This window comes from Mauremys reevesii, linkage group 15 (genome assembly GCF_016161935.1).
Source record: "Mauremys reevesii isolate NIE-2019 linkage group 15, ASM1616193v1, whole genome shotgun sequence".
NCBI classification, from domain to species: Eukaryota; Metazoa; Chordata; order Testudines; family Geoemydidae; genus Mauremys; species Mauremys reevesii.
In genome coordinates, this window is record NC_052637.1 from 32,038,873 (window position 1) to 32,062,336 (window position 23,464).

At 48.4% G+C, this 23,464-nt stretch overlaps 2 protein-coding genes across 4 annotated transcripts; one reads left to right on the forward strand and one right to left on the reverse strand.

The window, feature by feature from the left end:
* Positions 1 to 1,495: 1,495 nt before the first annotated feature.
* Positions 1,496 to 15,838, forward strand: LOC120383853. 2 transcript variants are annotated; one of them, XM_039502139.1, is made up of 5 exons: positions 1,496 to 2,982; positions 5,262 to 5,383; positions 12,190 to 12,288; positions 13,602 to 13,766; positions 15,395 to 15,838. In XM_039502139.1, exons 1-5 carry the CDS (start codon positions 2,886 to 2,888, stop codon positions 15,539 to 15,541), a joined length of 630 nt encoding a protein of 209 aa, XP_039358073.1. In that variant the 5' UTR covers positions 1,496 to 2,885; the 3' UTR covers positions 15,542 to 15,838. The 2 variants fall into 2 exon arrangements, with proteins under 2 accessions (XP_039358073.1, XP_039358074.1); XM_039502140.1 differs by having other exon boundaries at positions 5,265 to 5,383.
* Positions 15,839 to 16,974: 1,136 nt separating this feature from the next.
* On the reverse strand, positions 16,975 to 23,431 carry MRPL27 (mitochondrial ribosomal protein L27). 2 transcript variants are annotated; one of them, XM_039502141.1, is made up of 4 exons: positions 23,284 to 23,431; positions 20,074 to 20,196; positions 19,197 to 19,264; positions 16,975 to 18,719 (listed from the first exon to the last, which is right to left on the reverse strand). In XM_039502141.1, the coding sequence occupies exons 1-4, from the start codon at positions 23,330 to 23,332 to the stop codon at positions 18,513 to 18,515; spliced, it is 447 nt and encodes a 148-aa protein (XP_039358075.1). In that variant the 5' UTR covers positions 23,333 to 23,431; the 3' UTR covers positions 16,975 to 18,512. The 2 variants fall into 2 exon arrangements, with proteins under 2 accessions (XP_039358075.1, XP_039358076.1); XM_039502142.1 differs by lacking the exon at positions 23,284 to 23,431 and adding an exon at positions 21,510 to 21,942.
* Positions 23,432 to 23,464: the final 33 nt, after the last annotated feature.

A 23,464-nucleotide genomic window follows, 5' to 3' on the forward strand; every position in this document is an offset into this window, starting at 1 on the left:
GTGAGGGTTTGTACAAGCAGACGCTGCCCTGAAGATCTTACAGTCTAACTAGGCAGACACAGGGTGGGAGGAGAAGCAGAAGCAGAGGGAGCTGAAGTGACTTGCCCAAGGTCACACAGCAGGTCAGTGGCAAGCCAGGAATAGACCGTAGGTCTCCTGAGGCCTACTCCTGTTCCCTGTGTGCTGGACTCGAAGATTTCTTCCATGCTGCAACATATGTGTGAAAGGCTCTTCCTGAACTGCTCTCTCAGGTCCTACCTCTCTAAAGCCCTCCACACTCCGTGCTGTTGTGACACCTCTAAGAAACCAGCCAGCTAATGATAGGGGCAGATGGGGACACTGGCACTTAATTTATTTTTGTACTGCAAATGCATCTCTTTGATTGTATCTTCCTTTCTCTCCCACTCTTTGTGTTTTGCTTGCTGGCTTTAGGCTGGAAGAGCTTCAGTGTGGGGATCTGGGTTTTGTACGTGTTTGTAAAGGACCTAGTACAATGGAGCCTCTTTCCATGCTTGGATCTCTATGTGCTACTGCAATAGAAATATGAAATAATACTCACTGAGAATGTGGAATAGAACATTACTTCCCTTTCTTTCCTCTTCCTCAGGAGCATCTTACAAACTTCAAGACACTACTGTGAGCTCAAGGAAAATAATAAGGGTAGTTAGTTTTTGTGAAATGTGCTGGCATAGACTAGATACAGCTCGGGCACCATCCTTATGACATTTCCCCAGCATCGCCTCCTAAGCGAGAGGGACTCCTTTCTAGGGGCAAGAGGGAAACTCAAACTCTGTTGCAGACATTTGGAAAAAATCTGGTTCTTATGTGCAACGAATGGGCTGAGTTTACGGTGGTGGCAACTTGTATATAAAGTCATGCAATTTCGTGAACCTCTCACTTTTGAAAAAGAGAGCTAAGTTTTCTAGCCCTTGGGTTTGTGGAGAAAAGCTGGAGGACATGAATCTTGAAGCAGAAGCCACACGATTTAAAAAAAAAAGCAAACACAAAAAAACAACCCTCATGATTTGTGGGGACTCACAATTTTTAAATGCTTGAGGTTGATAATAATATACATAGCAGGCAGCCTTATCCGGTATGTAAGACCATTTGCAGAAACAATGACCTGTACACCTGATCTGATCGTGTTACTTAACGTTTCTTACAGCACTTGTGTTCCAACATTAACCAGTGACCATTTCTGTCTTCTGTTACCCATACGGCGTAGCTCCAGTAGAGGGAGCTCCTTGCATCATTGCAAACCCTAAAATGGCTTTAAAGGCGCTGCCTCCGTTCCAAGGGCAATGAGGATTTCTGGGGGTGTGTGGGATGGATTAACATATCGAAAAGCAGCTCTTAAGAGTCTTGGGGAGACTTCCTCATTTCCTTTCCAATACGGGTGTAAGTTAAGGACTCATCTGACGGGTCTCATTCAGCTGGAGAGAGAGAGACGGGTATTTTTAAAGCATCTCTCGATGTAGGAAGATTTTGTCGTGGGTTTCAGTGAGACACTTAGTGTGTCATGTTTTTGTTGTATTTTCCCTCCGTTATTTAAACAGAGCTTGCACTGGGGAAGGCCATTATAGAAAGGGGAGCCAAAGTATATGAGGCAAGGAGGATAATATATTTAGATGTTTCCAATATAGCTGCAGCAGAATCTTCCTCTCGAAGCCCTGCATGGGCTGAAGAGGTGCTGCTAGTGAGGCTGCATTACACCTAAGGGGAGAGCAGTGCAGCTCTAACCTACAGGCTGGTCGCGGCACCAAGATGCACAATAAAATCCATTGATACTGGGGAGCTGGAGGCGTGGAACAGCTTCTCTCTTCTTCCCCACGTGCTGTGTCTCCACGGCAACCGCCGACACAACGTTCCATTGGGAGAATGTAGCAATTTTCACTTTGAACCAATGAAAGCCCAGAGGGATGATTCAGCAGCCAATGAGAAGAGAGATGGGGGGGTAGGCGGTGGAAGGTGCAAAGATCTACGCGTGAGCCTGGCGGTACCTGGTCGAGCCTGACTCGGAGCCCAGGAGGCTGGTTCGGTCGGGTCCAGTCCGTGAGGTATCAGCTGCCGGTGAGTCTGACTATCCCGAGACTGATCCAACGCCTGACGTTCGGGCATGTGGGAGAGAGATGCGCTGCCCGGTCCAAGCTGAGGTGCCGGAACAAATCGGCCCGACCCAGAAGTTATTGAACCTTTGAAGGGCTTCCCCAAGGACTGATTCCCGGTTCCGAGGTGAACCGGGCCGTATAACATTATTTGAAGAAAGGAGATGAGGCCCAGTTCAAACACTGCTGACTGCAAATAACTTTCTCAAGGGAAAGGGGAGACCAGAACCCAGCAGACCAAGGCCAGTGCATCCAGAGAAGGAGAGATCAGAAGCAGTGCACCAAGAGGAGGAGACTCCAGAAGCCATTAGAAACAGGTCAAAATACAGAAAGGGAAAAGCAACTGGAATCCACCAGAAACGGGTAGAGCTACCAAAGGAAGAAGGCACCAGAACTCAGCCGAACCACGTTCAGGGGTCAAGGAAAGGAGAGAGCAGAACCCAGTCACCGTATCAAGGAGACGTGTAATTAGGGCCCATCACAGACCAAGGTCTGCTTATCCGAGGAAGGGGAAAGCAGGACTCAAGAGGACAGATGAGAACAGAATGGACTGAATGGCGGAAGACGGCAACAGTTGACAGGGTTGATTGTTGTGGAGAAAACAAGGCCAGATCAACTTGCTTTGCGGGACTGGATTCAGCCAAGTGAGTGAGGCTAATTAGGAGGTGGCTGAGCCAAGGCTAGAGGGGTTTGTTCCAAAGCCTGGTTGGGGTTTCTACATGTAACCACGTCTGGTTTGTGTGAGGAGCCAGGAAGCAGAAGGAGAGATCACATTGGGCAATGCCAGAGATGACCCAGCCCAGCGATGTGCTAACACCTCCTCCCACTGCCAGCGCTTCCATGGATGGCAATGTAGTGGCCATCATCATAGCTGCAAGTGAGTACCCGGTCTGTCTCTTCGTGTTCCCTTCACTGGGGTGGGAAGTGAGGAGCTGTTCTTACTGCACGCCCTTGTGGAGGACTGCAAAACTCTCAAACATGCCCCCTTCCCCTGAGTAAAACTCCCTCTTGTTCCCCTCTTCCTGGGCTCTCCAGGCTCCATTGTCATCTCTTCAGCACTGGGGTGGGGGGTCTCATTTCTCCCCAAGTGCTGCATTTACCTTGTTGTGCAGGGTGACCAGACAGCAAGTGTGAAAAATTGGGACGGGGGTGGGCGGCAATAGAAACCTATATAAGAAAAAGACCCAAAAATCAGGACTGTCCCTATAAAATCAGGACATCTGGTCACCCTATTGTTGTGCCATGTCTGTGCAATCAGGGTCAGGAATGCTACTTTCTTAAGTTGCTGTGAAAGGTACTTGGGGGGGAGAGAGGGAGAGCACCCCCCACACACACACCCCATACATAGCTGGATTTTCAGAGGGACCAGCACCCCTCACTCCCATTGACTTCATCAGAACTACAAGTGCACAGCACCTCTGAAAATCCAGTGATGTGCATGGAGCGTGTGTGTGAGGGGTGAGCTCCACCAGGTGCTTTTCTATTGGGAACATTCAGGTTTTTTTTCCCCTTTCCCTGATAGACTTTTTGAGAGGCCCCGGTTAGGGGGAGAGAACTTGCCTTTCCCAATGCCAGCTTGCGGCAACTGAGCTTGCATTAATTGGTCTGCCTTGAAATGACCATCTGCGTACCTGGGTTTTATCAGAACAACTAGCATTGAAGTGCCTGGTTTCCAGGTGACCCATTAAATGGAGACACACTATTCCAGCCCGTAAAGAAAAGGCAGGCAGCCCGATCTGTCAACCTGTATTGACTCCATATGGTGGAGCGGGAAATAATTCCCTCGGGCCAGCTGGCATGTTCCATAAAGACTCCATCAGGGAGGAAGATTGGATCCTTTTGTCCACGTGGGAGTGTGATCTCTGAGTCGGGGGGTCTCACCTGAAATGTTTCACAAATGAAATCAGTTGCAGATCCCATAGACAGACTGGATGTGATGCTACACTTTCTGAACCTTGTATGTGGAAATAAATCCCTCTTTAACATACCTGCCAAGACCCGAGTCCTGAATCCCATGTTTTTGCTACTACACTGGCAAACACCTAAAGCTGCTTAATAGCAATACTAAGCCCTTGTAGGGCGCCTTTCACCAGATGATCTCACAAGGGCTATACAAATACAACTGCATTCTGGTAAATTTCACAGCACCCTTCCCAGGTAGGGAAATATTACCCTCTGCAGCCACAGAAGAGGAAATGTGAGGCTGGGATGGGGGAGGGGACTAAGTGACTCACTTGAGGCCACGCAGCCTGTCAGTGTCAGAGCTGGGACTAGAACTCCAGGAGTCCTGCTCTAGCTGTTTACCTCTCTGGAGGACTGTAGGAAATGCTCCTTCTTGTGCTGCGTTTTGTGTGTCAAGTGATCTAGCCAGGGAGTCACAGAACCCTGAGCTCTGATCCTGGCCAGTGTGTCAGTTCTCTACTAATGTACTGTACTCGTCAGCCTGTCTTGTGACCTCAACCCCTTTGCCCCTGTGTAATTAACATGAGAGCCCTCTCCAGGTTGCAGGCATGGAAGTAGGGGAGAGTGAGAGAGCCCTTGTGTGAAAGCTAGAGCAGGCATGTGGTCTGTGGGTCCACCTTCCGCGCTTCTACTCCTGGCTCTCTAATGCTGATGCACTTCTTGACTTTGAGTAACTTGCTCATCCCGTTCCCTCGTATGCACACAGACTATAAATAGGACCCACCTCTCAAGAGCTGGGAGAATGAATGAGAGTTAATAATAATACCTAGCTCTTATACCGTGCTTTTCATCAGTAGCTGACGCGGTGTGAGATCCTCAGCTGAAAGGCAATGGTTTATTGGCTTGTTCTGACCCGCATTAGGGCTGGTTCATTCTGCCCAAATGAAGGGTAAGTGGGCGCGGAGTCCGTTTCAGTACAGAACTAGCTGCTGTCCGCCCCAGCTGCACAGAAGGGATGTTTGCAGACAGAGAAACCACTGCCCAGTGGGGCTTTAAATGTCCTTGGAAAGGAGTGAGGCAGCTGCTCTTGGGAAACTGGCTGGCAGATGGTTATATGTCGGCCACCTGGTTCCCTTCCTGGAGCGCCAGACAGAGAAAGAACAGGGGAGGTTTAAGGAGCATCCAGGTTGGTTGTGACCTGCTGGGCGTTCCAGGCTGGGTGGTGAACTTGCTTGTTCTCTTTTATCTTGGCAGCAGTTTCTTCATCTGTGTTTGTAGTGGCGATATTGGTGCTGCTACTGCTCTTGTACCACCGGGACCCCCTGTGCTGCCAGTTCCTCTGCTCCTGCCGTTTCTTTCAGAGTCCCAGCCAATATGTAAGTATCCTGCCCACCTGTCTGGCTGTGCCCTAATCCTTGCTTGAATATGGGCCAATCGCTTTAATCTCCGTGATGTGCTGGGTTGGAGTTGAGCTGCAATTTGGAAACCACGCAGTAGCCTGGTTAGAGTACCCTGGTGTGGCTGGGTCTCCCAGCCAGTGTGGAACGGCCTCATTTTTTCCAGTGCGATGCCGGACAGTGGCTTGGCACAGTTCATGATAGCGTAGGACTCCCGGCCTCTCTGCTGATCATTCATTCTCTCTCCAAACTCGAGGCCTTTGCACCCAAACCTGCCTGACTGTACAGCTAGTGATCAAATGCAGCCAATCGGGGGCACATCATGGAGGTAGGAGATGAGTATCAGAGAACGCTCTGAGTGACTGACATCTGCAGTAGCTGAATTTCACAGAGTAACAGAGAGTTCCCTCCCCTCTGTCTTTCATGCATTCGTGTTCAGAGCCAGGCTTTGCTGCACTCCTCCTCTTCACGGGGAAAGGGCCACTGCAGGACACGCTGCTGTGAAGCACAGTGGAACTGGAAGACAGGGCCACTCTCTGCCGCTGGTATGTCAGCAGCTTCCTCTATGCGCTCCACAGCTTGTGCCGAGGGAGCCAGCCGGAGCCGGAACCCCATTGCTCATGTCTACCATGTCCCTGGCTTCAGGGGACGGCTTTAGGTTGTGGAAGTTGGTAGTAGAAAAGGCCAGTTAGATCATCCATCCCATCTCCCTGCCTCTGCGGGATTGATTCCTGCCTGTGAAGGACTTGGCAGGGCTTGGGACTCCAGAGGAGGGGCAGTTGGAAGGGCACGAGGCCGATATATACAGGGTAGGATGCAGATACGCACGTGGGTACCATGTGCCAAGAAGTAATTGGAATTTTCCCTGGTCCTAGCTCCGAAGGGGTATTAGCTCAGGAGCGGGGGGAGGGGGCACTAGACTGAGAGAAAGAAACTTCTTCAGACAATGAAAGGCAAATGTCGGAATCTGACTGAAGTAAGTGCCATCATGGGCTGAACTCCCACTAGCAGATCATACTGGAAACAAGGGCTGCTTTGCCGACTTTCCCAGCACAGCCAGAGGGGGCCAGGAGACCCCAGCTGGATCACTTCACCCCTTTCCTCTCTATTGTTCCAAGGAGGTGCGCTCCACGGTCACATATTTAAGGGAACAGCCAGAAGCTCTCAGCAAACGTCTTTACTCCTGCTCATGGAGGTTGGCCTCCTGTTGTCAGTGAGATGTGAATATGTAGCAGGCTTCAGCACACGCACCTGTCACACCTGTTCTTTGTGGAGTCTCCATGTTCCCCTGCAGGGGAGAGTCTCCAGGAGACCCCAGCAGAATGGGTTCCTCCCTACAAGTAGTGAGCAGCTGCCCTCATGCACGTCAGGCAGATGCTAGTGCAGTTGTGGTGAGAAAAGTGACCACGGCACCATCTCACGCCACAGATCTGCTCTCTCTGGCAATTCAGAGCCCTAGCTGCTTGGGTTTCTGACCATTGAGATGGATTAGGCTGGGTCATAGTTTCTCAAGGGAAGTGGTGAGAAACCCTGTTTGGGAATTGTAAAACCAAGGTATTGCAGGAACAGCCCTGAGTTTGCAGGGACAGGGATCAGGTGACCTGTTTAGTTTGGCTTTGGGGGAGAGAGCTGGATACTATTCTGGCTTGTGCATAATCTAGAGAACTAAATTCTACTTCCCTCTTCTGTTGTCACTGCAGAGTGGTGATATGCAAACCAGATAGAGCGGATGTGAACCACAAAGGCAAAAGGCCCTCCTGTGTCTGGCTCCTTTGCTGCTCCTTTGTGATAGTTAAGGACAAAAGGGTGGGGCTGTTTGTGGCTTACATTTGAAATGTCACATCTTTTGCTAGAGGACCTTAGAGGATCTTTGGAGGACCCCCAAATATGAGGCTGCACCTCTCCTTACCCATCTACTAAAAGAGAATGTGGATTCCTTTAGTCCGTGTATGGCCTTGTCTTCATTACAAGAAAGGAGTGTCCTTATCTCAGGGTAAAAGCCTAGTGAAGACAAGGCTGCACTTCAGTTACCAGGTCAAGTTGGTGACTAGGGTTTATCTTGATCTCCTAACTCATGTGAAAACTGCAGGCTGCCTTCTGTGCACTAGGATTCTACATCCAGTTAATGACCCCCCCACACACACACACACTTTTTTTTTGTAGTGAAGACAAGGCTTGTAGCTCTTCAGCTCTCCGTGCGTTTTGTCAGGGTCCTCCTGCAGAGACAGCAGAAGTGAGGAGCTGATATTTGCATGTAAACAAACAAGCAGGGAAATATCTGGGGCCTTGTCCACACACGCAAGTGGTACCTCTTTAATTCTACCACTCCAGTTAAAGCAATACCGTCCATCCCTCTTCCCCTAGTGTGGACACAGTTACATTGGTAGAAAGCTACTTTCATATCAGTATAGCTTATTGCTATATGGGAAAGGGGAATAATCTGTATGGGTGTAATGCACCTTTATAAGTGCAACCAACTAAGGGTTGTACCAGTTTAACTATTTCAGTTTTTAAACAATTGTACCCTGTACCAACATAGTTAAAGTGTACAAAAAGTATGTGTAGACCAGGTGAGATAGTCTTTATAAGAAATAAAGAGCAAAAATAAACCTTTGCTTTGCAGTTCAACTTCACAACTCCAGGGCTGATCTTGCAGGCCTGGCAATTAGGAGAAAAAAACATGTTGACTAGTAAAGGATCAGATTTTCTCTGAAGTCATTAAGAGACAATGGGATCCCCACAATGCCGTTGCTGCAGAGGCTTAGGTTGGAGAGAGAGCCATAAATACGCTGATTCCAACAGGAAGAGAAACAAAGAGTGGATGAAACATAAAACACTTGTAATTGGTAAAGATCACATGACACTTTTCACACAAGTGTGAGTGATTGGCCTTGGCCAAATTCCAGCGAGGGCAATTACAGTCTGCCTCCTCGCTTCACCTGGAGATTGTGTGGAGGAGTTATTCTTTGCTGGAAGAGATGGGTATAGTAGTTGGAGCACATATCTGGGAACAGTAAACTGCCCAGAGCTCTAATTCTGGCCCTGCCACCAATGTCTTATTGGGGAAATTGATCAGAGTAGCTATTGCAGAATGGCTTCCCATGCCAATGTTCTTAGTCCAGAGTAAGGGTTTGTCTACACTTGAAAGTTATGTCACAGTAAGGTAGGGTATGAATTTAAAGTGCAGTTGCTATTATGGAATAGCACCACATGTGTGGACACTTACGCCAGAATAAGAGTGCCTCATTCATGTTTTGTTTAATCCATTTCCAAAGTGGATTAAGGAAAAGGAACTCCTGTTCTGGAGCAAGTGTGTCTACACCTGGAACTGTTCCAGAGTAACAATTGCACTTTAAATTCACACTGTATCTTATTTTGAAATAACTTTTCCTGTGTGAAGAAGCAAATGACTTACCTCTCATACTGGTTTTATGTATGCTTCCCCTCCTCTCCCCACCCCGGGTAGCTCAGTCAAACTAGCTTAACTTGATTGAAAACTCCATTTCACACTAACGTACTAGACACAGGGCTTGTGCCGGTTCAAGTTGAGTTAATCTGCTTCTAAAACACTAGCGTACGCACACTGCAATGCACCACAGCGCATTAACTCCACACTTAGCACAAACTCTGGAGTCCTCTTGCAAATGGACGAAGTTTGATGCAAATTGAATTTGTTCGGTCTGTGGGTCATGTGCGCACAACCGCTGTGCATCGCTGTTGGCGTTCTCCAAGCTACCCTGCGCTGCTTTGCCATCGACCGTTACTGACCTGTCTGTTTACCTGTGTGCCCTCCCCGGCCCTGGTGTCAAGTTCCCAGGATGACCCCTCCCTTGTTTAAAAGTTGGCGCAGGGCTAGATTTTGCCCATTTGTTCCTGGATTATCGTGCATCCGCGTTCTTGTGACTACAGCGATTCTACTCCACAAACCCCACCACATGCCCATGTTGCTGCTTGGAGGCCTGCTGAGACCATGGAGCTCATCGACCCCTGGGGAGACGCCTCAGTGCGGGAAGCTCTTGGGGCCGGTCACCAATCATGAAAAGCTGTTTGTGGAGGTTGCCAAGCAGATGTCCACGAGGGGTCATGACCAAGATGCCTGCCAGTGCTGGGGAAAGAGCAAACAGCTCAGAAGGGTCTACATTAAAACGAGGGATGCAAGGAAAACATTGGGCAGGGGCCATGTGATCTGTCCATTTTGTGAAGAGCTGGACAGGATTTTACCCAATTTTATACAACCCCCAACCTAGCCAGTTTGTGGCTCCTGCTCGCAGCTCTCTCACCCCCTGCCCCAAGGCCAAGCAGCAGGGCCCATTGGAGAACGAGACAGATGACACTCGAGGGCCAGGATCTAGTGGGGACTCAGGACCGTGACTGAAAACCAGGCCGCATTGCTGCAGGGCAGGACTCCAGCTGAGTCCCAGCCAGCAACTCAGGCCAGGACCAAAGAGGGAAGAGCCTCTGGAGGGGAGGGAACTTTGGGGTGTAAGTACCTGCCTGTCCAACGTGGTGGTGTTACTGTGTTAACTGAGCTAGCGTCTGTTCCGGGGGCCCCATGGCTGCAGCCGTGTTACACGGATGTGAGCTAGGAACCATTCTGAGTCTCCAGCCTCCGCCCCCCTTCTCCTTTCTGCTCCTGCTCTCCGCTCCCCCCACCCCAGCCCCCCTCTAGATTCCCAAGATGGCGGCTGCTCCATGCAAGCCCTTGGCCTCTGTTACATGCTAAAGCCCTGACCATCTGCCGTTCACAGGTCCGCGCTGCGGAGGGCACATCCCATCTGCCTGTTTTCCTTTCCCCTTCCCTCCACTGTCCAGCCTGGGAAATGCCTGCCCCGCTCCCCCCGAAACACCTGTTCCTCATCTCAAAATGGTGGCTGGCAGCATTGCTCAGCCATAACCTCTACCCCACCCCTGCCCCCAGCAGAGTCAAATAATGAAAACCCAAGGTATGGGGCCCTGCATGTTGGTACGCTGTAGCTCCATGTATTTCAGCACCTATCTCAAAAAAGGGAGCCCCTCCCCTCCTGAAATTCTCTTGCTGGTCATCCCAGGTCTGCAGAGTGACCCTCTTCCTCTGATCCAAGACCAGAAACGGCACTGCCTAGTGTGTGGCTGATCCAGGAACTGCTCCTCTGGTACCAATTGCTCAGTTTTCTCCTCTTCTTCCCTACCTTTGGCCCACTTACGCCGCCGCCACCGAATCTCCTGCTGCTGCTGGAGGAGCTGCTGCCACATCATACACTCGGCGGTGAGCGAAATGTGTCCGGCTTTGAGTTCTGAAATACAGCCCAAGCAGCCTCTGTGTACTCGGGGCTGTCACCACAGCGAGTGGAGAATTGCTGGGACCATGCTGGCCAACAGGAATCTGAAAATGGTGCTAGCCCACCCACAAAGGAAACAGGGGTGAAGACATGGGAGTTTTCAAAAGTTTGAAGCCACCTGGCTTCCCACAATTCACCGCGAAAACAATCCCAGGATGCACACTGCTGTGCAGCGAAGCAGAAGACCACAGGCTACCCTTCAAGAATCATAGTGGTGGTAGACTGGAAGGGTCCTCGAGAGGTCATCTAACCTAGTCCCCTGCACTCGAGGCTGGACTGAGTAATAACTAGACCATTCCTGGCAGGTGTTCTTAAAATCCTCCAATGACGGAGATCCAACAACCTCCCTAGGCAATTTGTTCCGGTGCTTAACTACCTTGATGGCTTAGGAAGCTTTTCCTAATGTCCAACCTAAACCCTCCTTACTGCAATTTAAGCCCATTGCTTCTTGAATGCAACACCCTCCGTTCACAACAAGCTGCTGCTGTGGGTACATGCAACGCAAACTGAAAAACCCAACAGGCGTTTCATGTGTATACTACCAGCGCAGCTTGCGTGCAGCACTTTATCAGACACACTGCAAAAAGCTTTTCATTTCCTCCCCCCCATCCCCTTCTCCCCCATGTAGACAAGACCACAGATTAACACCTTTCACTTCATTTTAGTAGATTACGTTATAGCCTAGGGTAGCAGCGCCCATTACATTGTGCAGCCGTGAAGGGCAGAGAAATTTTGGCTAAGGGTTCTAGGGAAAACTGCTATTTTTTGTTAAGTGCCTTGAGGTCTCTAACATTCATAGAGAACAGACTCCAGGCTTTCAAAGTCATCTCTGAAAGGCCCACACAGGGAACTCAACCTCTCTCCCTTGTAAGGACAATAGGTTGAGTCCACCTTGCTGAGGTGTGAACCAGAGGTTCCAGGGAGGCCAGATATTTCCATGCAGGAGACAATGGCTTAATGGTGTAGACATCAGGCTTAAAAGAAATAGGAATCTAGTTGCCTACAAGAAAGGACAAGCCTGTTGCCAGCCCTAATTCTGCTGGCCTGACCAGATGTGCGAATGCTGCCAAAGGGAACACACTTGTGAACCGTGGACACGGGGAGCAACAGCCTGCACTGAGCTAGGGGTGGGGTGGAGGGTAACTGGGCAGGAAAGCCAAACAGAATGGGAGAGCTCAGGACTGTTTACAAAGCTGCATTATTTCTTGCTGGGAGCGCGGAATGCGACCAAGCAGGGCTGTTTCCAACTGCTACTGATGGCAACTTCAACACCCTCCTAAGCCACACGCCATAAGGTCTCGGTACTGTAGTAGAGAGGAACATGTTATTGCCCATTGGCGGCAATCTGCTGCCTGCGTTCAGCACACCGCGCGCCTCCCTAACCCCCGGCACGCACCCCAAATGCCAGAGACGGGCGCTCACCTTGAATTCATGTCTCTTCCTTTCCCTTCACCTCATGCCATATAGGATTGTCCTCCTCCATACTTCAGCAGTAACCAGCGGCTGGTGGGACCCCAATCGGGAGCACAGCCATTGGAGAGCCCTGCAGAGAATCCTGGGGTGCAGGTGAGGGCACGGCGTCTTCCCCGATGGGGTGGGTAAGAGCGCTTTGGGGAGAGGGCTGTTGTATTAATTTTGATGGCATAGATGGGCCCAGAGAGTCAAGGGTCTTAACATGACCCTGTCGCTGCCCAACATTAAAGTTTTAAACAGCGTTCAGGGTTTGGTGTACAGAGACCTCCGTCTGCTTAGTGCCACGGCAAACACCATTACAAAGCTTTTTAACCCTTTAGTGAACTACAGAAAAGGAAAAACAGTGACAACGTTTGCAATGTAAAGAACTGAGTGAGGCTTCCATTGTAACACCACCCCGTGTTCCCTTTCCCATTAGCCACAGACAGATTTTGGAAGGACCCCCTCCTATTTATGACAGCCTTTGAGGTGGTATGAAAGATGATCATAACGAGTGGTTAAAGTCTGATCCCATTTTCCTGAAAGACAAAACAAGATAAACACACACCCGAGAGAGGAGGAAAAACCCAACAGAGCTAGAAAAGGCAGTCATCTGGGTCCCTCTCACGTCAGGATGGTTCTCAGGGTCAGGACAAGGCAGGCCCAGCGGTCCCAGGAGAAGGTGGAGGTTGCAATGTGATGGACTTCCTGTCCACCCATCTTCCAGCCAACAGCTTCTGATTTCCCTCCCAATGTCTTTGTCTTTTTAAGGACCCCAACAGGGAGTGATGGGCAGAATAGTCCATCCTCTCATTATTTGGTTCAGCAATTAGGCCTAATTTCCAACACCCCAATTTCGGCTCATTGATTTCCAGTCCCACAGTCTCTGTGTATAATAATATCTGGAGATATACCTAGCTCTTAGAGCTGGAAGGGACCCTGAAAGGTCATTGAGTCCAGCCCCCTGCCTTCACTAGCAGGGCCAAGTACTGATTTTTGCCCCAGATGCTTAAGTGGCCCCCTCAAGAACTGAGCTTACAACCCTGGGTTTAGCAGGCCAATGCTCAAACCACTGAGCTATCTCTCCCCACAGTGTGGGCTAGACGTGATCTTAACACAGTTCTTGTAGGCCTTTTTGTTTGTACTAATTCAGTCTGTTTCCATTTTGCATCTTTCCCCAGCAACTCTTATGGGTTGCAGTGAGAATGCTAGGACACCATCATCATGGGGTGCTGGTGGAGGTGCATTAGACACAGGGTTCCACAGACACCTGTCTCTGGGGGGGGTACTCTGAGTGTTGTTATCCTGAACAGAATTCCTGGGCTGAGGAGTGTTGGGCCATGGAGTTCCCAGCAGACTAGGTGCGCTGACTGCCTCAGATGATCATATGATGTTTTTTCCATGCTGGGTGGCTTGGGTATTTCTAGGGAGATGAACTATTCTGCGTTGGACCCCCCAGCAGCTATCAGCTCCCTCCCTGGGAGCAGCTCCGCTTGCCAAGCTATGAGAGCGTGCGGAAGAAGGATCGGCAGCGGGAGATCCATCAGCTAATTGCCGAGAGGTTTGGACTGTGGGTAGAGCCCTCCCAGGAGGTGAGTGGAAAGCTGCAGCAGCACAGCAATGGTCCTGTCCTGTTTGCCTATAGGCCATCCCCCAGCACTCTGCAGTGCAGTAGCAGAGGACTCTGTTCTGTCTCTGCAGTTGCCTTTCTCTGATAGCATGTCTCTCTGGGAAAAGCACACCCGGGTTCCAGGAAATTCCCTGTGGTTACATTTCTGCAGGTTAATGATTGATCCCTCCCCGGTGCATCTGCAGAACGCTAGGAGAGGGGACAGGGCTGCCGGTCTGAACCATCTGTTTGAAGACTGGAATGTGACTTTGGGATCTAACAGGATTCCAAAGTCCTTCTTTCCCCCCACTCCTTATGCTGGCAGTTCTCCTCGCTGCTGCTGCTGCTACTGTTGAATGTCTTTTTCTCCTGCCTGGGCCTGTTCAGAAGTTACTGGATTGTGAGGCTTTGCCTGGTGCTCACCTTCCAACCCTTAAGCCTCCCGCTCAGTAGACTAGTGAAAAGCAGTGTTCTGTCTGAAGTGTCCACATCCAGGTGAGGTCAGTCCTGGGGCAGCCCCCCGGGCGGGATAAGTCTGCTGTACCAAATGGCATCCTCTCGGTCTTGCCACACCCAGGGTTGATTGGGGCAGAATGGAAATCTGTGACGCTTTCAGTACAGTGGGATTCCTCTACTGACTTTCTTCCTTTAAAGGTTGAGCCGTTAATCTGTCTCCAAAAAAGTCTGCGCAGTTGACACTGGAACAACACTTAGCCCTGCCTTCCAAGGGCAGTTTGCATGCGCAGAGTGCGTTACATGCACTTACTAACCCCCTAGCACCTTGTGAGGCAGAGCACCTGAGGCACGAGAAGGTAAGGGCCTTGCCCAGGGGCAGCTCCAGGCACCAGCACGCCAATCACGTGCCTGGGGCGGAAAGCCGCGGGGGGTGCTCTGCCGGTCGCTGCGAGGGCAGCAGGCAGGTTGCCTTCAGTGGCTTGCCTGCCAAGGGTCTGCTGGTCCCACAGCTTCGGTGGACCTCCCGCAGGCAGGCCGCCGAATCCGCGGGACCTCACGCAGGCAAGCTGCTGAAGACAGCCTGCCTGCCGTGCTTGGGGCGGCAAAATACCTAGAGCTGCCCCTGGCCTTGCCTCAGAGGGTGATGGCAGTAGAGCGTGGGCGTTCTGGCTCCTAGCTCTGTACCTCGCACCTCACCTCAGACTGATTTCTGTGCAGAAGTGGAGATTTACAGATGGGGGAAGGGAACATGTAATGGCTAATCTTATTTTAACAGCAAATTAATTGTTTCATGGGGAAGATTTCCTGAGAAAAGGTTTTTAATAGAAACGCTGACAGATCCCTGAACTTACCAGCAAATGCCATAGCTGGGGATGATGAGAGTGGGTGGGATGGGCTGTAATAGCTGCATTGGATTTCCATCGTAACTCTTTAGAAACAGCAGTTGGCCTATAATCTCCTCCTGCACGCTTATCTAGTTGGCAATGTGGAAAGTGCTGCTGTTCTAAGAAGAGTTTAATGGATGGCCCAGAGTATTTAATTTTAGAGCTGTGGCAATGGTGTGAAAGGACTCCTGTAAACCTGTTCTATAACATGGGGTAATCTTCACACCGTGTTTCTGCTCAGTATAATGGATTCCTCTTTCCTCTCTAATAGCTGCCACCTCCTTATGAGCAAGCCCTAAGGCATCCTCCAGCTGTCCCAGGAACTGGAGCAGGGTCAGAGTTACCAGATGGACACAGATTGCTGGACACGTTCCAGGCCTCCGTCAGCTACCAAACTCAAAGGAACACAGCTGTGTAGAACGGGACTCAACCCTGGAACACTTCCCCTTCCTTCTGTGGCAAGGTCAGCAGGGCCTGTGCTGTCTCTCCCTTCCGGCAGGGCGGAATGGAACTTCATGCCTTCATCCAGTCACACACAGCTGAGAACCCCTTGTGCAAATCACAGGCAAAGCAATGGAGATTTCCATCAACTCACTCCCCTACAAGAACGAAGGTGGAGTGAATACCAGGATCGATTTAGCAGCCATCTCTCTCTCTCCCAGAAACAGTGGACTAAACCTGAGGGGATTTCTGCTCCACTATTTTCACTCTAGTAACCTTATCTTAACCAAAGACCATGGAATAATCCTCAGCCATTTCTGTTGTACGTGAGGGGGCACAGCAAAGGTGATGGTCCACTCAGCCAAGGACTCTGGAGCAAAGGCATGGGGCTGTTTCACTGTAACGTACGCCTCTGTGAGGCTGCAGCAGCTACTGCCGCACACTCCAAGTATTAAACCTCAGAAGCTAGGCATCTCGTCCTCAAATGCTTTATCTTATCTACTTCTTATGTTGTAAAAACATTTACCTTATCAGGTACCAGTGGGAATCCTGACCTGCAGGTGACAGAATGAATGTATTTGTCCTAGAGCTGCTATCATCAAATCATAGTTCCCTGCTCCACATTCCTCGGGGATTTAAAAATGCTACGTGGAGGAAGGCTTGTAAGTTCCGACAAGATAAAGGTTCAGCAAGGGCTAGGACTCTTGGGATTGTACAGCAAGTTACTCCACAATGCTGTAAACAAAGGCAGAGAACAGCTGCATTTCAGGACAGCATGAGCTGTGTGCCAAACCGTGCAGCTGGGACTTCTCTCTGAAAGGTGCCAGGGTAGAACCATGCTGATAACACCCTAAGTTACTCGGTTCCCCTTCATAAACAAATGGCTATTTGAATTCTGGACATCAGATCATCTGATTTCCCCAGTGCTGATGTATCTGCAACTCAGATTTTCAACTACTTTTTTGTATTTCAGGACAAACTTTTAAAATGTTGTTTACAATGTTGTAGATAAAACAGGGCCAGTCCCATCACAAGATGTCTGCTGTGTGACTGAGTGCTGGGGAATGACTGCAGCCTGACAAGACTGAAGTTTTGTTGTTTGGATTACGCCTCTTTCACCCTTCAGCTGACGAGTATGATGCTCTCACAGACTTCTTTGCCCAGTTGGGAGTTCCAAACTTAGACAAATTAGCTTTGGAACTGTGAGCACATCACCTCCTCTAAGTCAAGGGGGCATGGAGTTAATCTGTTGACAAAACCTAATCAGGCTTTCATGTCTTAATAGTTCCCCCACCACACACACACACTCTTTTTTTTGCTGGTTACAAGAGGGGAAGGGAAAGTTCTCTTCTGCGGTATCTGGAACCGAAACACAACAGTATAGTGGCAGTGACTGAGAACCAGGAAGTAAAAGTGACTCCCTAAAAAAATGATTTGAAGTTTACTAATCTAAAGAGGCAGGAGGCCGGGATAAGGATTTTTTTAAAGGCACACTATGCCAGAAATTATAGGAACAGAAGTTTAATACCTTCTAAAATGTTTGGTTTTAATAGTAGAAGTCATCTGGCCTTTTCTTAACTAGCTCCTCTGCCCTTGCGCAATGCTGTAGTATGAGCATTACAAACACAGGAGGGATTCATTCCAAAGCAGTTTGTCTGGATTTTGAAACTTTAGAAAGTCATGAAAATATTTCTACTGACCGCAGGGTTTTATTTTTGGCCACAATGTGGCAGTTTCTCTTTTGAATATGCTCATCATGGCAGGACTGGACATAATCATGCAATAGCTTTAGAACTAAGTCAGAAAGCCATTTTATTCTCATTCTCTGAAGCTGTCTTTTGGGCAGGGAGCTCCTGGAGTTCCCTCTTCTACCTAAGCACACAGGAGTTTTACAACAAAACTTCTGGCAAAGATGCTGGCTTCACACAGTACAACCAGAGTTCACCATGTGAGCAGAGCTGGTTGTTTATGTCTCCCTGGACTTTCCCCTCGGCTGATAAGCACAGACAGTGGAGACAGCTCCTTCTGGTACTTGTTCATGCCAATAAACTGCAGTAACTCCTTGCATGAAGGCTTATAACTGTTACCAATATGCTGCAAACTCTTTCATTAAAAGGAGGGGGAAGTGACAACAGGGATTCAGTACAGCCTCTGATCCCCACCGCAATTAGCTCCCGCCTATTAGAAACAATGATTCTAGTTAGTCAAATGATGATGCCTCTTGGTGTGTGCTGACTCAGTAACTCCTAAGTAATGATCCTGACGCCGGAGCCTTCAGCAATCTTGTGCCTCAGTTTCCCCATGTCCCATGAGAACAGCTGCTTTCCTACTTCACACACATGTTATGAGAGTTCATGTTTGAAGGTGTGGTGGTCGTTATCCCGGTTTTGCCAATGGGGAAACTGAGGCAGAAGTTGAGGCCCAGTGCTACAGCGTGAGTTGGTGCCAAAGCTGGGATTAGAACTCAGGTTCCCCCTCTTGGACTGCCTCCCTCCCCCACACCTCATTCCCTTTTCAGAGTCCCCAGTGTACATCAGGTGCAGTTAGGAGCCATTCCAAGAAATGCTGAGAATCAAAATGGCTGTTCCTAGAACTGGAGAATTCCTGTGCAGAAATTGCAGTATATCTGGCTGGATTGGAGCACAGCTGTCCAGACGGGAAAGGCAGCTTTACTGAGCCCTTTTTGTTTTACATTTATTCCTTAGACACCCTCACACTGTTAGAACATCTATTCGATATATATTTCTCCAAAGAACTTCAGGGCAGTCCAGATTACCTTGTAACTCTCAAATCTACACCCAATGAGTTCTAGAAGCAGGAAACTGGAGTTGCCAACAAGTCATTTCAGACCTAGAGGAGTCCTCCAGACGTCTTTTTGATTGAGTGTCAGGTTTGTCACGGTGATCAGTCCCACCCTGCCAGTCATTACTGCGGGAGGCAGCAGAGCCTCAGAGCATGGTGACTAGCTTGAAGCTCCCCACTTCTTTGGTGGGGACAACGTTGATGAAGGTTTTGTAGAGCACCACCCCTTTTGGGAGACGGCAGATCACTTCCTTGCTCTCTTGGCTGCGCGGTGGTGGCACATAGACCTCCTTGGTGAATCGCACAATCCCATCTTCCAGAGCATAGAGAGTCTTGTTACAACCTATCCCCACCTGGAAGAGATGAACGGTCTATTGTTAGAAAGGGGGGGGAGGTGTTTAGGTCACTATGTATCATTTAACAAAGTGGACCAAGCCACTAATCTGATATCCTGGCTTCAGCCATGGCCAGTACCCGATGTGTCAAAGGAAGGCAATACACACAACGCCCTCAGGGAACTGCAGACAATTCTGCACACTGTCGCGGTGGGGAGGAGAGCGATTCTAATTCTGAAGCATGAGAACCGATTCCCTTAACTTCATGTGCAAAACTTTCAATAGTAATAGTCAAAATTCTCCAGTTGTTTACTAAATCTAGCTCATGCACTGACCTGGTTTTGAATGAACTGTAAAAAAAGCATTTGGTAATGAAACAATGATTTCAGGATTTTATGGAATACAACTGAGGAAACAGAGAAGAGCCCTGAGAGAGCTAAGGCTGGATTCTGGACTTTGCTGTGCAGAGGCATAATAAATGAAAAAGTAACTCACATGAGCCCCTGGATGCCAGCGTATTATCCGTTGGGTGGCTAATGTGTTGCCTGCATGAACAAAGGCGCCTGCAACAGAGAGAGATGGATCCAGATTACAAAAGAATAAGCATCTCTATAGCCTGAATGCTGGCAGAATGAGAATTGCTCACGGGCTCACAAAGCCAGCATTGGTTGGGATGTTTCCTGAAGAGGAATTATCCCAAACTCTAAAGACATTTAGCGTAAGAATGCGCCTACCAGGGAATACAGGGCAGTTGATATGCAATGGCAAGAAGCTGTTTTAGCCTTTGAAAAGATTAGTTCGAGGGCACAAAGCATTTTCTGTTTGCTGCAGGCATTTTTTTTTATTGCCTTTTACATGTTTTTTCCATCAGCAAACCCACCCTAATTGTTAGGCACTCAGTTACAGGCATCTGTACTTTGGCTTCTACTAAGCCTCATAATTCTCCTCTTTATCAATACTTGAAATGCCCAGCTTCTGAGCTCAGTGTGAGGGGAAAGGGCACTTAACTTATCAGGTGCCCCCTGGGGTGTTCCTCCTCCAGATTCCCCAGAGACACGTTAAGTTAGAACCAATGCATGTTTCTTATTGGTAACTTCATTTGCTGCACGTAGGCAGATCTGGAAGGGAGCTTGTGTCACTCTAGCCTCCTGCTGGCTACTCTCACAATAGCCGTTATGTATGCAGTGTTGTTGTAGCCAATGCTGGTTAGACCTTCAGGTTTTTTTCTCTTGCAAGGAGTCACAAACAACCCCTCCCATCTGAACTCGGAAACACACAGCAGTTTCACATGTAACAGTCCCTGATAACCAGGCAACGCGGGGAGGGCACATTCCAGAGTGTATAAAGCTGCAGGACAGATCGACTGACCTACCCTCTGTTTTCTTATAGCCATAGCGTTTCCCGGGGCTGCGGCCACCGAGATTTTTTGAGCTGCCTCCGCTCTTCTTGGATGCGCATCGCACTGCAATCGCAGTCACCTGCGGAGCAGCCAAAACTATTCAAAGGAGGAACAATAAAAAAAAAAAGTTTAAAAAAATATTATCTACAACAATGAATTCAAAATGGGCAAATATTTACATTTCCTTTTAAATCAGGGTAAAAATGGATTCAAAGTGTCATTTCAAAACAAATGTTAAAGCCAAAGACAGAAAAAAGCCCTTAGAATAAATGTATTATAAAGATAATTCATATTTAACCCATTGCGTCTCTCCTGCACACAACCAAGTCACACTTCAGAAAGCATCCTGCTATCTAAATGGGAGCAGCAGAACTCTAAGCAGTGCATCTAAATGCAAACATTCTGCTATTAGTTGTGGCCAAGCACTTTAAATTCTGAGCTACAGAAACAGTCAAAAAGAACAGGAGTACTTGTGGCACCTTAGAGACTAACAAATGTATTTGAGCATAAGCTTTTGTGGGCTACAGCCCACTTAACTGGATGCATGTACTGGAAACTACAGTAGGAAGATATATATATATACACACACACGGAGAACATGAAACAATGGGTGTTACCATACACACTATAAGGAGAGTGATCAGTTAAGGTGAGCTATTATCAGCAGGACAGAAAAAGATCTGTTTGTAGTGGTAATGAAAATGGCCCATTTCCAGCAATTGACTAGGAGATGTAAGGAACTGAGGGGGATAAGCATGGGTAAATAGTTTTACTTTGTGTAATGGCCCATCCACTCCCAGTCTTTATTCAAGCCTAGTTTGATGGTGTCCAATTTGCAAATTAATTCCAATTCAGCAGCCTCTTGTTGAAGTTTGTTTTTTTGTTGTAATACTGTGACTTTTAGGTCTGTAATTGAGTAGCCAGGGAGATTGAAGTGTTCCGTGTAGCACAGCACTGGAATTCAGGACACTTGCAGTTTATCTTCCACTAACTCAGTTAGTAAACTTGAGACAAGTCACAAATATTGTATGCCCCAGTTTCCCCATCTGTGAAACGGGTATTAATACTTAATCTCAAATTGTGAGGTATTAGTTAGTGTCTGTAAAAAGCTTTAACAACCCCAGATAAGTGTCTATAAAAATGCACAGTTTCATTATCAAGACTCCGATATAGGACAATACATAAACACATATTTAATTTGCTGTCCTGAATAGGGATGAATTTAAGCACTTGCCCTAGTATACAAGGTCTGGGTTTAAAAAATAAAGTTGTTACAGTAAGTGATTCGTCTTTCTCCTTCTTGGAACATGTCGCCTTTTCACATCACAGAGTTCTTCCATTAAAAACCAAATACACAAAATCCTTTGTCAATAAATAAATTCAAATGTTTAAAATAAAGAAAGTCTGACCCGTTTGTGTCTTGGATATAATTAGTTCTTTTTTCATGCAATCAGCAGCCAGTTTCACTTTACTCTAAATCTGTCTATTCAGCTGTCCAAGTAGTGTTTTACTAAACAGGGGTTACCACAAGTGTCTCATTTCCTTATTCAAAGAATAGCAGTAGATGAATTTTATCTTAATTCAGTTATAACAGATACTAGTCAAAGATTTGGGGCGCGATGTTTTCATAAAGAACAATTTATATGTTTAGAATACATTAAGTAAAAGAAAGGGGCTGTGACTTAGAGAAATAGCAGCGAAGTGGGGAAAGGAAGTAATGGGACTCTCTCTCGGCAGAGTATTTTTACTAGATTGGGATTAAATTTAATCCTTATCTAAGAAACTAACTACCTTTGTTTGATCTCCTATGTAATTATTTTATGTTTTAAATCATACTGTGCATTGGTATCTCATGTGAGGACAACAAAGCACTTTACAAATGTCAGTTAAAACCACATAACATCAAATGTAGTTGGGAAGTATTTTCATTTTATAGATGGGTAAACTAAGGCACAAAAATCAAGGTATTTACTCAGACTCTCACTATGAACTGGTGACAGAATTGAGAAGTTCTGAGCCTCTCCTGGAGAATGCACTGTCAGCAGCTCTCCGTTTTTTATTATGAGAGGACTTTTAAGCTTGAGCACCCGATCTGACCTCCCAGCCCACCACCAGTTTCAAAGAGAAATGGAGATTAGGAAGTGGGCATCTGCTGGATGGCAGGGAGGGAGAGGAGCAACAGGGTTTTTTTTGTTTGTTTTTTTTAAATGAGAACTCGGATTTTCCTTTTTGGACACAAAGGCTGGTATGTTAAAGGGCCCACCTGAACCCATTCCAATTCATCAGTTAACAGTAAAAAGATAAACCTGACCTGGTGCAGAAGGATTACATACTGCTCAACAGGCCAAGAAGTGTAAAACCAGAGTAACTCCACTGAAGTCAATATGCAACCAGGCATATGTAATATATACCTGCCTACTCCCATGTCAGATCTTATATACGTTGGGCAAGCTCTACTCTCAGACAGATGTAAAAACCAGAGTAACTTCAGTGGCTTTAATAGTTACAATGATGTCACTGACAGCAGAACTGGCCCAACCTATAAGAACTGGCATGGGCAGATGTGCATGGCACATAGATTTTAATGTCTCAGACCTGGCAGAACTATATATTCTATTAGTCCTATTAGCACATCAGACTACTCTAACTTCAGATGCTCTGCTAGGGATCAAGGCATGATAGAGAACTCTAGACAGAGTGACCAATGGGCAAAAAGGGGTAGCTAAGGAGGGAGGGAAGAAGGGGGGCAATGGCGGTTAATAATACCTAGCACTTCTAGAGTGTTTTTTCTCCATTGATCTCACAGTGCTTTAAAAAGGTATCTGGCACCTACGGCCACACGTACAACCTTGCGGCTAGATCACCGCAGGTACCCAGTCCACAGCCACCGCCTTGCGCCACCCTTCCCGGCACGTTTTAGACTTTCACTGGCTCCAACATCACTTCTGAAGCCCAGGCAGCCCCGCATTAGGCTGTAACCGCGACACACCCGAGACACAAGCAGGTGGCGCCACAACAGCCCCTAGGCTGGTTACCGGGCTCGGGGGCGCCCTGCGGGAAAGGGCGATTTCCTACCCCCGCCCGGGCCAGGCCCGCCCGGCCCCCTGGGTCCCACCACGGCCCTCCCCGACGGACTCTCCGCTTCCCAGGGCTAAGCCCTGCCCCTCCCCCGCGCACACTCACGCAGCCTGTTCGCCGCCGCCAAACCCCCCAGCCGCCCCAGCACCGCCATCTTCCTGCACCGCCACTTCCGCTTCCGGCGCGGGCCGCTTCCGCCTCCGGCGCAGGATTTCCGGTCAAGACTGAGAGGCGGCGGCAGGTTTCAATGTGGGGGCGGGGTCAGAGCAAGGGTCGCGGCCAGACT

What these genes read in the sequence shown, in the direction of transcription:
- LOC120383853 (XM_039502139.1), top strand. Translation starts at nt 2,886, where the DNA reads ATGCCAGAGATGACCCAGCCCAGCGATGTGCTAACACCTCCTCCCACT. An exon ending in GGCCATCATCATAGCTGCAA is followed by an intron (nt 2,983 to 5,261) that starts GTGAGTACCCGG and finishes TTATCTTGGCAG; the next exon opens with CAGTTTCTTCATCTGTGTTT. An exon ending in GGGTAGAGCCCTCCCAGGAG is followed by an intron (nt 13,767 to 15,394) that starts GTGAGTGGAAAG and finishes CCTCTCTAATAG; the next exon opens with CTGCCACCTCCTTATGAGCA.
- MRPL27 (XM_039502141.1), bottom strand. Translation starts at nt 23,332, where the DNA reads ATGGCGGTGCTGGGGCGGCTGGGGGGTTTGGCGGCGGCGAACAGGCTG. An exon ending in GGCGGCGGCGAACAGGCTGC is followed by an intron (nt 20,197 to 23,283) that starts GTGAGTGTGCGC and finishes TCCTTTGAATAG; the next exon opens with TTTTGGCTGCTCCGCAGGTG. An exon ending in GCTGGCATCCAGGGGCTCAT is followed by an intron (nt 18,720 to 19,196) that starts GTGAGTTACTTT and finishes CATCTCTTCCAG; the next exon opens with GTGGGGATAGGTTGTAACAA.